Source organism: Rhinolophus sinicus, linkage group LG06 (assembly GCF_036562045.2).
Source record: "Rhinolophus sinicus isolate RSC01 linkage group LG06, ASM3656204v1, whole genome shotgun sequence".
In the NCBI taxonomy this organism is placed as follows: Eukaryota; Metazoa; Chordata; class Mammalia; order Chiroptera; family Rhinolophidae; genus Rhinolophus; species Rhinolophus sinicus.
The window spans coordinates 138,933,808-138,948,238 of NC_133756.1; the positions used below are offsets into that span (position 1 = coordinate 138,933,808).

Consider the following 14,431-nt stretch of genomic DNA (forward strand, 5'->3'; position numbering starts at 1 on the left):
GCCTGACATTATATACTTCCATGATTCACCTTTTTCGGCAGTACACATTCATACAGGGGCCCACCCTTCCTGATGAAAATACACGAGTTTCATTTTATGGAAAGGGCATGTTTCTGAAAAATTTACCATAACACAAAACTTAGAGACTATTAATTCACCATTATAAAACTGAGTCACTCCCACTGTAAACACATTTGGCCTTAACCAATAGAATCACTCTTAAGAAAACAACAAAACGTTTAATCGTATTGAAAGGTAAACTAATAATCTGAATAAGCAGTGATTCCATAAAATATCACACAGTTTTGGTGCTCTTTAGTCATTCCAATAAGAGGAGGAAGAGGGACAACCATAATGTATTACTTTACAAAAGGAGAACCTCCATACAGTTGCCTCTAAGTTTGGCACACCTGAATTCAGGTGAGTATCATAGTAACACAAAATATGATGAATTGCCTCACCAAAAAAAGACACATAATTAGAGAGAATTTACACTACACTATTCTCTGCATTCCAATTCTTTAAAACACATACACCTATATAATTCTCTCATTTTTTTCCCCCTCAGAGTAACAAGACATAACAGGTAGTTTTGCTGTGAGCTATAAATGCAATTACTGGGACTCTATATTTACAAACTAATACATGTTAAACATGAGGTAAAGTTTTGTTTCAAAGCTTCACATTCAGGAGCAACACTTGTTTCCAAATTGTTCTAAATTTCACCCACCCAAACTTTCTCTCTTCATGTGTGTTTTTCCCTCCTACTTTCTGGACTTCAGTTACAAAATATTTGTGAATAAGGTTAAAAAGATGCTACAAGATGTTATCTCCAGAGAAGCACTGGAAACATGTGGTTACAGAGTATGAAGTGGGTGGGTACTCATTTAAAATAATGAGGGCTAATGGTGATAAACAACCTACAGACAGCCTTAAGAGTCGATTCCAGACCTGACATCACCAACACCAGCAAGAGAGCTTAACCTTGGAAAGGATGCTGGCAGTGATGAGTTAACTCTAACAAGTTACAGATGGAAGCGCTATGCCAATAATTACACATATATTAGGCTCATAAGCCATAGAAATTATTAAAATACATAAGTACAAGAAAGTTGCACAGAAATTTTTCAGCTCGAAGACACACCTCCAGATCAGTGCCCTGACATTCATACAAGCGATACAATCTTCCCAGAAACATCTGGAATTAAAACAGTGATTGGCCATCCCGCATTCCAAGAAGAAAATAAATGTAACATCGAAACCAAAAAATCATACAAGGTCAGAGCACCACCAACTCATAAACACCTCTGAAGGGTAATTTCAAGAGAACTGATGGCTTTTACTGGAAGGTAGCCTAGTGTAGTTGGAAGGCTTGGGAGCCAGACAGACCAAGGTTTACCTGTGGATTCACTACCTTGGGCAAGCTCTTCATATTTTCTGAGCCCTACCTTTCTCATTTGGAAAAAAAATGGAAGTAGTAATAACTATACCTTTGTAGACTACTGTGAAGATCAGAAAATGGCAAGTCACGTATAAGAAGCTAAGTAATAGTATTCTATCTTATCACTGCCCATGTTTTTGCTGATCATGGAAGCTATCTGAATTCAGTGGACCCAGAATGGGCTAAGGCTAGGCCAAGCATCACTCCGCCTCTGTGGCCTTCCTTCCCAGAAAGAAGCCCCTTTTGCACAAGAGAAACACGAAATGGTGCAGAAGACTTAGAACCTGAAGTTGTTCCTACCTATAAAACACCACTCTAAACTCTAGAACTCCAAGTGCCAAAGATTTTAAGCTGGAAGAGCCCTTCAAGATCAAATGATTCATTTTAAAAGAAAAAAGTTGAGGCCCCATTGTTGACAGTGAAGCACTCTTAAAAAAAAAAAAGAGAGAGAGAGAGAGGGAAGGGAGGGAGGGAGGGAGGGAGGGAGGGAGGGAGGGAGGGAGGGAGGGAGGAATGGAGGGGGAAGGAAGGAAGGAAGGAAGGAAGGAAGGAAGGAAGGAAGGAAGAAAAAGAAATTATATTCTTATAGAAAATTTTTGAAAGGACAAGGGAACACCAGAGCCATTTTCAAAAAGATCAGGATGACCTCCAGCAGTTGAGTGAAAAAGCAAGACATACAACCTAGAACTTTCACTTGGGGGAGTGGGATTCTTGAGTGTATCTTTTCTACACATATTTATTTGTTTTGTAACAGACTTCTTGCTGGTTAGGTCTCCCAAGGTACACTAACTGGAGCAGAGCTCCATCTGCATATTACACTCACACAACGCAATGCTTCCAAATTTTTAACACAGAACTCAGAAATACCAAAGCACATGAACCCCCCCCCCCTAGAAAAATAAAGGTGAACGCTCAAATACCAACAGTCACTGAGTCCAATATTAAAATTTAAAGGGTGCAATTGTTTAATTTAGACTGCTAAATCTCCCCAGTGGTTAAACTCTCATCTTTTTTCCCTCATAAAATTCACTAATGCTCAAGTATCTCAACAGTAAAGAGGAACGTCATGTTTCAACAAGGTACCTTTTAAAACCCCTATAAAAGGCTCCCTAAGCAAGCCTAACCTGTTTGCTGATGGCCAAGCGTGTAACACTGTGGGCTCTGCCACTGCGTGCTTGCCAGGTCTGGGCCTTTTGCCACAGAATTATTTAGTTTTAAATATACTGTGACAGATCCAATGTTATCTAAATTTGAATAAGCCTTCCTACTGGTATTAGATAAAACTGTGCTGTTCTGCCATATTGTTGATAACATCTCAGCAGTTTAAAAAGTCAATTAATTAGATGTATATTCTAGAGAACAGTGAGTTCTCTAGAAAATGGTGACGTCTTTAAACTCAACGAACACAAGTTGATAATGATTTAGAGCTAATACTATTCCAATGACTTTTCTAGCGTCATTAGTAATCAACCAAAAATTGCAGGGCAATCTTCAGTTAACAGACGTCTACAGCATGAACAAAAACTAAAACTAAATTTGAAAAATGTCTCTGGTGGAACAAATTTGAAGGCAAGGTCTTTCTTGTTGACAAGCAGTAGATATAGACACACATATAACCCCAAAGTTCTAGTCAAAGCTCATGTAGAGTTTAATTTCTTTTCTGACACAATTTCATATTTTTGGGCAAGTCATCTCTTCCCCCGCCCCGCCTTTTTATAACAACAAATGTAACCTATGTTAACTGTTTTTTTAAAAAACTCCCTGAAATACAAAGAAAACCATCCACAATATCAATACCCAGATATAACCACTGTCATATTTCATGGGTGTCATTACAGATGCATCTTCTATGTGTGGTTTATACTTCTTACAAATATGAAATTACATAGTTATGGACATGTTTATCTCTTGACATCTAAGGTTCTTCATTTGCAAAATGAAAAATAAAAAATCTTTTTAACGAAAGTATAACTATGAGAGTCTAATATATCCAGCTGAGCTGTTTTTTGGCAGGCCATACATCATGGATGGGAACGTCCTTGCTACTGGAAGCCACCAGGCCAAAAGGAAAAAGAGGTTAATTAAGGATTTTTCCTTTACAAGAAAAAAGGAAATATACTGTCATCCATTTAACAAACATTTACAAAGTATCCATTATCCACTCATGTACAAGGCACTATGCTGGGATGGTGAGGCTTTTCTAGCAAAATATATGCTCATGGTTCTTTTTAGAATTGTTTTATGAAAATCCATCAGAAAACTAAATAGCGAAAGGTTGCATATAGCTTGTTAGTTTTTACATAAAATTTACATAATGTTTTAAGACACAAAATCCTAGTGTATGCTTTTTCTTGGATACATCTGAATACAGTAAACATACAGAAAACAAGTATAGGAATAATATGTACTAAGTTCAAGACTGTGGTTACTTTTGGGGGTGAAAGGAGAAGCAATGGTAATGGGATTGGCATAGGGTTTAGCTCTATTTGTTATGTTTTATTTTTTGGAGAAAACAAAGAGTACCCTGAAGAAATGATGGCCAAACAGTAAAATCTGTTAAATCTTGGGGATGGTTTCTGTTCTGCTATGTTTTATGTGTTTGTAATATTTCATACGTTAACATTTAAATGTATTAAGACTACAATGGAGCATGTTTTTAATGTTTAGATGTCCACTTATTATGCTATAAGCAGATTTCACTGAGTAATTGTTGCTTTTATAAAAACATGTTTTAAAACACTGTGCAATTCATTAAAACTGGAGGGAAAAAATAAAATCCATCAGTCCACTCTATTCTTAACTTGTTATTACTGTTTAAGACACTGTTGCAATGTGCAATTAAAATTAACTTTTTAAAAGTGCATTATTTTGAAAGCAATTGGAACAGCTACATATACACAAAGAATCTGTTCTTCACACTGCAGAAATGGGGCCAAAACAGAATATATGCCATTTTAGTCAGATTTTGCTCCAGAGATATTTTTCTGACCTTACATGTTTTGGCACTGCTAAAATCAATCTTGATGTCACAATAGACACCTTCTAATGCTGCATGCAACCTCTCTACTACAGTTTTAGGCAGCGGGATAAATAGTATTCATGCTACGTGGCATTTTCTCTGGGGTTTCACGCACAAAGGCTCAGTGCTACCCAGAGGAAAGAATCCAAAGCTTGCTTCTCTGTAAACTTGCAATCCTTAGGAGGATACCATGTTTCCCTGAAAATAAGATCTAGCCAGACAATCAGCTCTAATGCATCTTTTGGAGCAAAAATTAATATAAGACCTGGTCTTATTTTACTATAAGACAGATTGCCATATTGGAATAGCATTTTGAGTATGGAAATAGCATACTTATTTTACTATAAGACCGGGTGTTATATAAGACCGGGTATAATATATAATATAATATATAATATACAGTTTAATATAATATAATACTAGGTCTTATATAAGACCAGGTCTTATATTAATTTTTGCTCCAAAAGACATAGAAGAGCTGATTGTCCAGCTAGGTCTTATTTTCGGGAAAACACGGTAGCTGCTACAATTACCACACTAACACTTAAAAATAAATGCTAATTACTGCAGAGAAAACTCATCACATTGCAAAGTCATTACCTATTTAAGGTGCTTAAACATCCTACCGGTAGCATACAATCTTCCTAACAACATAGAAAGGCTAGAGAAAATGCCACCTTCATATCTTAAAAAAATAATAAGAATAAAAACGTTCTGCTATAAGAGATACAGAGAAAAACGTTTCTTTCATTTATCTACTCTCATGAACTAAAACCTCTATTTTAGGGCCTTTTAGAATTTTTCCATTAAAGACTTTCAAAGCTGCATTGTCACTGTTAAGGGAAAACACACGAAACAGACTGGGAGCACATTTTTGCAAAACATACATCAGATAAAGGGTTTGTATCTATAATATAGAAAGAACTCTCAAAACTCAGTAAGAACATAAACCTGGCTGTAAAATGGGCAAAAAGATTTGAACAGACACTTCATCAAAGACTATTACACAAATGGCATAGAGCACAAAAAAGATGTTCAACATTTGTCTTTAGGGAAAGACAAAATTATATCACAATGAGATACCACGCTAGTAGAATGGCTAAAATGTGAAAAAATATTAATAGCTGACAACACCAAGTGCTGGTGAGGATGTAGAAAAACTGCTAGGGGAGATATAAAACAGTACAACCACTTTGGAAAAGGCTGGCAGTTTCTTATAAAACATATGCTCATGACCATATGGCCCAGCAATGCTACTTATAAATAATATAACCACCAAAACCTTTAAATACCTTGAATATCATTCAGTTGATGGGTGGCTAAAGAAACTTTGGTGTCTCTATACAATGGAATAATAACAAGAAGCCAACCACTGATACAAGCAGCAGCAAGGATGAATCTCAATTACCTTATGCAAAGTCAAAGAGGCCAGATCCAAAAGGCGACCTGTTGTAGGACTCCATTTATATGGCATTCTGGAGAAGGCACACTTTTAGAGACAGAAAGCAGATCAGTGGGGGCCCACAGGCGGGAGGCTGGGCTGGGAGAAAGGCTGGCTACAGAAGGACACAAGAGAACTTCCTGCAGGGATGGCAGTGTTCTATGTCTTGATTTTGATGTGGTTGTATGATTGTTGTATGAACTTATCAAAACTCTTAGAACTGTGATTAAAAAGTGCAAACTTTACCATATGTAAACTAAACCTCAATATCTATATTGCTAAACTTTTATTAATAAAAGCATATATAGGACTTCCTCCCATTGCTCCCAGAGGGGGAAAAATAATCATAATTAATCCTTTGACTGGAGGTCCTCTTTCCCAGCTCTACCCCCAAATAATATGAGGCACAGCGCTGGCTTGAGTCAGGAAAACTGCAGTGTTTTGTTCTGTTTGGTTTTTCCAAGCTCTGCTCTCCACTTGCAGTGGCCACTGGGCCAGGCCTCTTCGTCCTCTCTGGAAACCCCTATTAGGTTCGTGTCTGTGTGCGGGGCAGCGGGTATACAAAGACAAATAAGATGCAGTATCTACCCTCAGGAGTGTTCTGAGGCAATGGGCGAGGCCATAATTAAACAAGTAAATACTGGGATCTGTGCGGCACAGCCAGGGACGGAGCTCAGCCAAACGTGGAGGGGTGGAAGGGCTTCCCAAGATGGTGCTGTGGTGCTGAGAGGTCGAGGACACGCTACAGAGGCCGCTCTCTCAGCCTGTGGTCTCACTCAGGAGGCGAGCACTGGTTCTCAGAGGAGACACATCTGGCACGTTGAGCAGGATAATTCTTCATGATTCACGATGATCTGGCTCACCCAGGTGTGTGGCATCCCTGTTTCCACGCATGCCCATTAGCGCAACCAGAACATTCCCCAAACGCTTCCAACCCTCCCTTAGGAAGTTGGTAGCACAGAAAGGGACATGAAATCTGTTTGGCGGGTGGCAAATGGCATTTTGAAAAAGAAATATAATGAACAGCATGAAGGTTAAGTACATCGCATAGAAAAAGTATTGTTTCATGGCAATTATTTGGAATATATATATACACACACACACACACACGGCCAAAAAAAATGTATACACATTTTAAGAAAGGAAAAAACTATATTAAAATTGTAATATTCAATATATACCAAAAACAAAAGATAAATACAAGTCATGTGTAGACATATTTTTGGCTACACACACACACACACACACACACACACACACACACTGAATGTAAAATGCAGTCCTCACTGGCTTCATAGGGGAAAAAATTACATCCCAAAAGGCCTTGTATGTCACCTCTAGAAATCAGAACATTGTTCTAAAAGCATGGAACGCTGCCAGAGGAAGTTGAAGCATATCAGGTTTGTTGCAGATTGATCATTCTGGCAGCCATATATTATGATAGGATGAAAAGAGGAGAAGAAACCCGGCCTCTCTGGAACGCAACTTCCTCTACTGTAAATTATTTTGTGCTCACTCACTTCTCAGGTCCTTTCTAAATCTATCATTATGACTCTTACTTTGGCATCCCCGCGCCTGCACATTCCCTGCATAATTAGCAGAAAATAAGAAACCCTTAGATTCATGTTTTTCTATACGTACAGGCACATTTGCTTGTGTTAGCAAGTGTGTGAATGAGTGCAGACTTAAACATACCCCCTTCAGAATTACAAGGGTTCGGCAATTAAGAAAGACGCATGACTTCATCTCCAAAGGTAATATTTTATGCTGTAATTGTTTATGCTCTCAGTGAAGCAATACAGCCTAGGAGACATTTAAGGGCGTGTTCTTCAAGGAGATGCTAACCCCACAAGTTAGAAACGAGAGAGAACGAAACACCGGTGTGTAAATATCATACCACAAACGACAGGCAAGTGTGGCTTAAATTACACATCCTTAGAAGGGTAACTTTAAAAAAATGAAACTAGTTAGGCTAATTCAATAGTTTCTAATATTGAAACAAGTTCTGCTTATTTACAGGGCTTTTTCATTTTTGTCCTTTTAAACAGAGCCTAGTTTTCAAGTGTGGGATGTATCCTAAAGAAAAAGATATAACGTGTTCTAAATTTCAAGCAATGTTTACTAAATGGCAAGGAAAAATGAATACCAAAGGGAAAAAAAAGAACATTCTTTTCTATCATTTGATCAAGTACCCCAAGCCATCTGGAATCACATGGAACAGATAAGGGTTAAACTATAATATTCCTTGTTTTCTCGCTATTTAACGGGTGTTCTCAGACATTCTTTGGGCATCAACAGCTGTTCTGGTATCCCTAACGATGACAAAACAGTGCTCGTTACCAGCCAAGACACACAGACAAAATGCTATTTCCATACTCCATTTAACATCAACAAGAAGTATTGTAAGGATTGTCGTCTGTGCAAATTAGAAACACTCAATTACTTCATCCTAGCAGACAAAATACACTATTCATAAAGAAATCAATCCCACAGCATTTATTATGGTAAATATTCTAATTAACTAAATGCTTTATGTTTTACTATGGCTACACTTATTAACACCACTGCCAGGAAAACATTACTTCATGGCACTAGCCTTCAAACAAGCACTCCCACGAAAACCTCTGTATAGACACATATTTTTTAAACTTCAGCTCACAACCAATTAATGGGTTGTGAAATCGTTTTAATGGGTCATGGCCAACTTTAAAAAAAAAATTGAAATAGGAAAGAATAAAACAGAAAATATCAGAATGCATCCATGTAGTAAAGGTAAGTCTGTTTTAGGAAATTTTGTTTCAGCATGTGTATACTTCTCTTTTCCCGATTGTCAAGTCTCACATTCATGTATGTTATCCATGAAACACAGTCAGAACCATGAGTTCAAGGAATTGGCCATTCAAGCGAAATATTTATTCCTCCATCCAAGTGGAAGTCAAAACTACAGCTGCTTTCCCAGCACCACAGGTTTGGCCCAATGGATTCAGAAACCTTTAAAGTCTTCATCTTTGCCCACACCCCAGTACTTTCATGCTTTAGTGACATAGGTTCTCTAAAATTGACAGTAATGGTATGAGAGAATGTCACAATAGGCTACCCTGAAATGTCTTTGTGAGAGAGAGAGAGAGAGAGAGAGAGAGAGAGAGAGAGAGACAGATAAGAATTTATTACACTACTACTTTCAATTGTTTTGACAAAATTGACAATAAATAAGCTGAGTTAGCTAAATTTCTATTTAGTTACCCCATGTTCTATTGGGGTTTTTAGAAGTACATGATAACATCGTGACATTTTTCACTCACTGTGCATAAAATGTTTGCAAGTAATCTCAAAAACCATCCTCAGATAATGTAATGATTTAAAGGTTTAAAAAAAAAAATCTGCATTCCAGTAAATCCCTTCCAATGCCCCAAATCCAAATCTAATGCCACCCAATAAGCACTGATTGTACTTTCAATAATCATCCCAGGCAAGAGGAACTTCAATTTCTAAGACACTGACCTCACAGGCTGAGGCAAGAGGAAAATGCTGAATGACAGGCAGTCTACACCCTAAAATAAAGGTCAGTGGACAGTGGTCAAGGCCGGAACCCTGAGGCAGGCTCTCTGGAGTTTCACCATCTCTGTGAAGCAGGCTTTGTGGGGCAATCACTTGCCTTAGGCCATGACGCATGCAATGTCCCTTCCTCCCTAAACACATACACACCACAGATTTTTCCCTTCTCCAGTCCAATGGCCATTTTAAAAAATGCTTTACAAACAGCTATCCATAAAGAAATAATTCAAAATTGTCAGTGGGATGACACAATCATTGCTGTTGACTCTAATACAACAGACACTGATAATGACAGTTTATAAACAGTCATTCAAGATATTCCCTTGGGAATGACTGACAGCTCATTGACGTTGCTAATGATTTATCCTGTATTAAAAGAGATATTGTGCAATCAAATCTGAGATGATGCTGAATCTTTGGGAGCAAAGACTCTCAAATCTAGTTTTGTAATACTCCTAAGCAGTTCCATTGGTGAGAAGGCTTTAAGTTCTAAAAAGTCCCCAAACTTCAAGTTCTTTTAATTTTTGCAATCCATGTGGGTCATATTGTCCTTTGTTTTTTACCTGGGACAGAAAAGAATGGTCTACACCCTAAATTTCTTTATTAAAAAGAGAGAGAGATATACGTACACTAGGCACTCCAACCACATTCCCAGTTACTGATGTAGGATGTTCAATCTAAGAAAATCTCTGAATTCTGCAGCTGACTTATGTTTCACTGAGGCAGTTTTGTTACTAAATTGGTAAGCAGAGAAGAAATAATGTCTTAAAAAATAAGTTCCTATAAGGAAGAGAATATTTAATTCCCCAACCCCCAGTGAAACCAGATGCACACAACTGATTCAGTCACACACTTTCTCTCTCTCTCTCTCTCTCTCACCCTCCCTCCCTCCCTTTCTCTCTCTCTCCATAAAGCGCTTACCATAGTTAAAGAATGTAAGATTAGAAAGGCAATGGAGATACCAATAAAAAGGATGACAACACACTCCAGTCTGCCTGGGACAATTCCAGTTTGCATCTATTGTATCCGCATAATTATTAATACTGCTCTTTTTCACTCTCAAAGGGATGATCATTTGGATGAAAAATGATCATCCCGTTAACAGCAGCAGGTCTGACTGAATCACACTGGTTGAGCTGTGATGGGATGAAGCAGAAATCTTGGTTTGGATTGCCTAGGGGAGGGCTTGAATAAACAGCTAACTCCTCATCTGTGTAATAGTATAATGGCAACAACAATATGAAACACAACTTATCAAGCATCTGTGCCGTTTGTAAATATCACTTTGATCAATTTCATGCTCCTGCACGGGGATCCTATGCTCCATGAGGGCAGTGTCTATGTTTTGCTCACTACTGTATCCCAAGCCTCTGGCACAATGTATGGGCCACAGTTGAATGAATGACAGGCAGACACTGCAATGAATGCTTTAACAGTCATGATAACAAGTACTTCCTTAGCTTTTCCAAAAAAATAAATCAATTTGAAAAACGGCTTAATTTCCCAACCATCTTTTTAAAGGAAGTCAAAGGCCTGGCTGCAGGAGGAAACAAAGGAAGGGCACAGAACAAATCGTCCTCTTTCCAAGTGTCACCTGACCCGCTTCTGGGACAATCAAGAACACAGCATTTCTTATGGACAACAAAGAGCATCAACAACAGTTTTCCTCCCAAAGTCTATTGCTATAACCAGATAATAACCTTGCATGCAAATACATTTGGGGAAAAGCAAGAAAGAGAGCAAAGCTGTCATTTCGATACAAGTTCCTGGATTTAAAAATAGCTTGGGAGGAATGATGTAAAATTGGATTTCAGTAAAACTAATTTTTCTTCCTCAAAATTTCAAAATACAGGCTTGGTCCTATAAATAGCATCTCACAAAACCACTGAACTAGAAAGCATAGTGGTTAAAAGTTCCTCCCACAAGCCAGACCAAGGGCCTTGGGTTTGAATAAAGCTCTGCTCGCTCACCAGATGCATAACCCTGGGCAAGTCCCTTCATTTCTCTGGGCCTCAGTTTCTTCAGGCATAAACAGAGATGACCCTTCTGATTTAACATCACCGTGGGGATCAGATGATGTGACCTCCGGCCAGTGCCCAGCTGCCCAGCACAGCACCTAGCTCATGGCAAACACTCAGTCAAAATCAGCTATTATTAGTTTCACTATTATCATCATCACCTGATCACCATCTACTCTAACCATCTCATTTTAATAATGAGGCAAATGAGGCCCAGAGGCTTTAGATAATTACTTAATCAAAGAATCAAGACCAGAATCAAAGAGATAAATGCCAGTCCAGGGTTCTTTCTACTCCCCTAAGCTGAAGTGTGTGTGGCAGTAATATTTCAGCAATATGCTTTGGAACTTGGGGAAACAACTTGGCCAGAAACCATGTGTTGAATGGTGCTTAGACTCGGAGGTTAATGGATAAAGGCTGGCTGAGTCCCTCACTGTCGCTCAACTAATAAACAAGTGTTACAAACAAAACATGGAAGCAAATAAATCAACACTATCTGTACTTAAACAAGTAAGTTCAGGAAAAGTATTATCTTCTTACTCATTAAGAACACTGGTCCTTGAAGAAGTCATAAGTTTTAAACGAGGCAAAATTGCTAAAGTGGAATTCTGAATACCTTTAAAAGGTGTTGATCTACTGATGGTGATATGTTCAGGTTTACTTAAAGAATTCACAGCTTTTGTTGTTGTTCAACAAATCTTTAATGGCATTATGAGTCAAACATTCCCAGGGATCTTAAAAAAAAAAAAAAAGTAAAAAGCACTTTTATGCAAGCGAGGTAAAAAGATATAGAGAGAAAGGCCCTTAAAGCTAAAGGAACTGCATGAAGTTGAATTTTAGAGGATAAAACCATTCAGGAGACAGCAAGCAGACTGGCCTGGCTGGGATGTAGAGTTCAGGGATCGGGGATAACCCTGGTAAAGATAACAAACTGAGATTACAGAGGACACCGAATATCTACATAATAAAGCGTTTGAGGACAGGAACAAGAAGCTATGGAAGATTTTTTAGGAACATAAAGACGGCTGCTTTATGAAGAAATTCTGGTAGAATTTCTTGGACACAATTTCTGGACACAATTTTTGCCCCCTCTAACCTTTACAACCACCATGATTGACAATACGCACTGGTAGTCTGCTATTGGCCACACTGAGTGACGGCAGCAGCAGCAACTCCATGAAGCTTGATTGCTACGGATACTGTAAAAATGCGGTAACGTTAGCATTCATGAAGCTACACAGTCTTCCCTTTATCAGAGCCCTTGGGACAAAGTTCTCTCTGACCCCAACTCCAAGAACAGCTGTGTTTCTCCTGCACAACACGTCCTTTTTATCTTACAGTGTGGAATCACACAAGTGGATTCTCTCCCCATCTTGCTGTCATCGGCTACTAAGGTTCTCTGAGCCATAACTGCAACCCCCTTTCACAAACGTGTACATTAGGTGGGTAGCTTCAGTCATTTCTGTCTTCAGTTGATCTTTTCTTGTTCTCCTTTGAGGGTAGGAGGGAAGTTCCTGTCTTCTCTTCCACTTATTGTGCATTTTCTCTTACACAGTTTTGGATAAGCCATCTGATAATCTTGCTTGGAATAAGGTGGATCACCCAGTATGTTACGCGTATCTCGCATACAAATGCACAAACACGTGTTGGTGATAGTACAAAAGGGTGACTGCAGAGGCACGAAGGTCGAGGTGGAGAAACTAACTGTGAAGGATAATGAGATCTGGAACCAAAACAGCAGCACAAGGGACAGAGAGGATAAGAGAGATCAGAGCCTCAGAGTCAGAACCATCAGGACTTCGTGATTAGAGGCTGGAGGAAAAAGGAAAGGTGACCTTTGAAGAAGACACTGTGGGTTTTTTGGTCCATGGAGCTGGGAAAGGGATGCCGCCATCAGTTGGGGGCATAACAGGAGAGACACGTGTGTTGGATCTGCTTAGATCAGGTGGTGTTATGCAGTGGGCGGTTTTAAATTCAAGCCCAGAATTGAGGGAAAATGTCGGGGGGTGGGGGAAGGGTAAAGGTGTGGGAGTCGGCAACAAGGAGAATTAAAAGTGCAGAAGTGGACGGCATTGCCCAGTAAGGGTGTGCAGAAAAAGAACAAAAATGGCTAAGAGAAGTTTTTTAGGAATAACTTAATATGAGGAACAGAAACAGAAAGGGAATCATCAGGGAAATGAGGGAAGACTCTGAAGGAAAAGCTTCGAGGAGATCAAGTGTGAACTGTCAAATGAAGCCAAGTAACCAGTAACTATATATTTGCCACAGGATTTGGTAATTAGATCATTTGTCAATAGCTTTATCATAGCATGAATCTCATGAATATTAACCATGACTAGAACTTTTATTTTCTTCTTATTTTGGCTCCAGGAATAGAACAAAGAAACAGAGAGAATTTCCTGAGGTAACTGGGCAAGATTTAAAAGAGAAAAGGAAAAGAAACACAGGTTTAAAGAGGATGTGTGTAAACATGTGAGAAAAGAGACTGCCTGAGGTGGAACTGACTGGGCTAGGATCCTGAGAGAGGGAAAGGGGGACCTATAATGTGACTATTCCTCCTGTAGGGAACAGAAAGGACAGGAGGGGGAAGGAGGAGAAAGACAGGAAGGTGGGTGTCCCCATCGGTCAGCAGGTGGGGCTACCAGCTGACCACACCTCCGCAGGGTGCAGGGTAGACAGGGTCCCAGATACCTGTGAGCGCTTGGCATCTATTCCTTGATTCTTTAAGTCCAGGAGCAATTAGTCTAGACTCACTCTCACATTGAATGGACTCTTCTCACACATCGTATCACAACTGTCTGCTTGTTTCCTAATGTGTTTTCTCAGCTCTTTCTCAGCTACAGTAATTAATTCAAATACACCATCACTTAAGCGCCAATCAAAGCTCCATCGAGATCTAAGAAGAACAATAGTGTGCTTATATGCACAGTCTATTAATTTAAATTCCCAGTTGAGTC

General features: G+C 39.0%; 1 protein-coding gene across 2 annotated transcripts in view; it reads right to left on the reverse strand.

Moving 5' to 3' along the window:
- LGR4 (leucine rich repeat containing G protein-coupled receptor 4) overlaps positions 1-14,431 on the reverse strand; it is a 94,689-nt gene that overhangs the window by 47,686 nt on the left and 32,572 nt on the right. Inside the window, exon 1 of one of the 2 annotated variants that reach the window (XM_074336154.1) lies at positions 11,427-11,500. The exons of the other annotated variant lie outside the window; for it this stretch is intronic. Within the exon in view, the coding sequence (XP_074192255.1) occupies positions 11,427-11,485 (59 nt within the window). The 5' untranslated portion in view covers positions 11,486-11,500. Of the gene's footprint in view, positions 1-11,426; positions 11,501-14,431 lie in introns of those variants that run through there. 2 annotated transcript variants of the gene reach the window in all.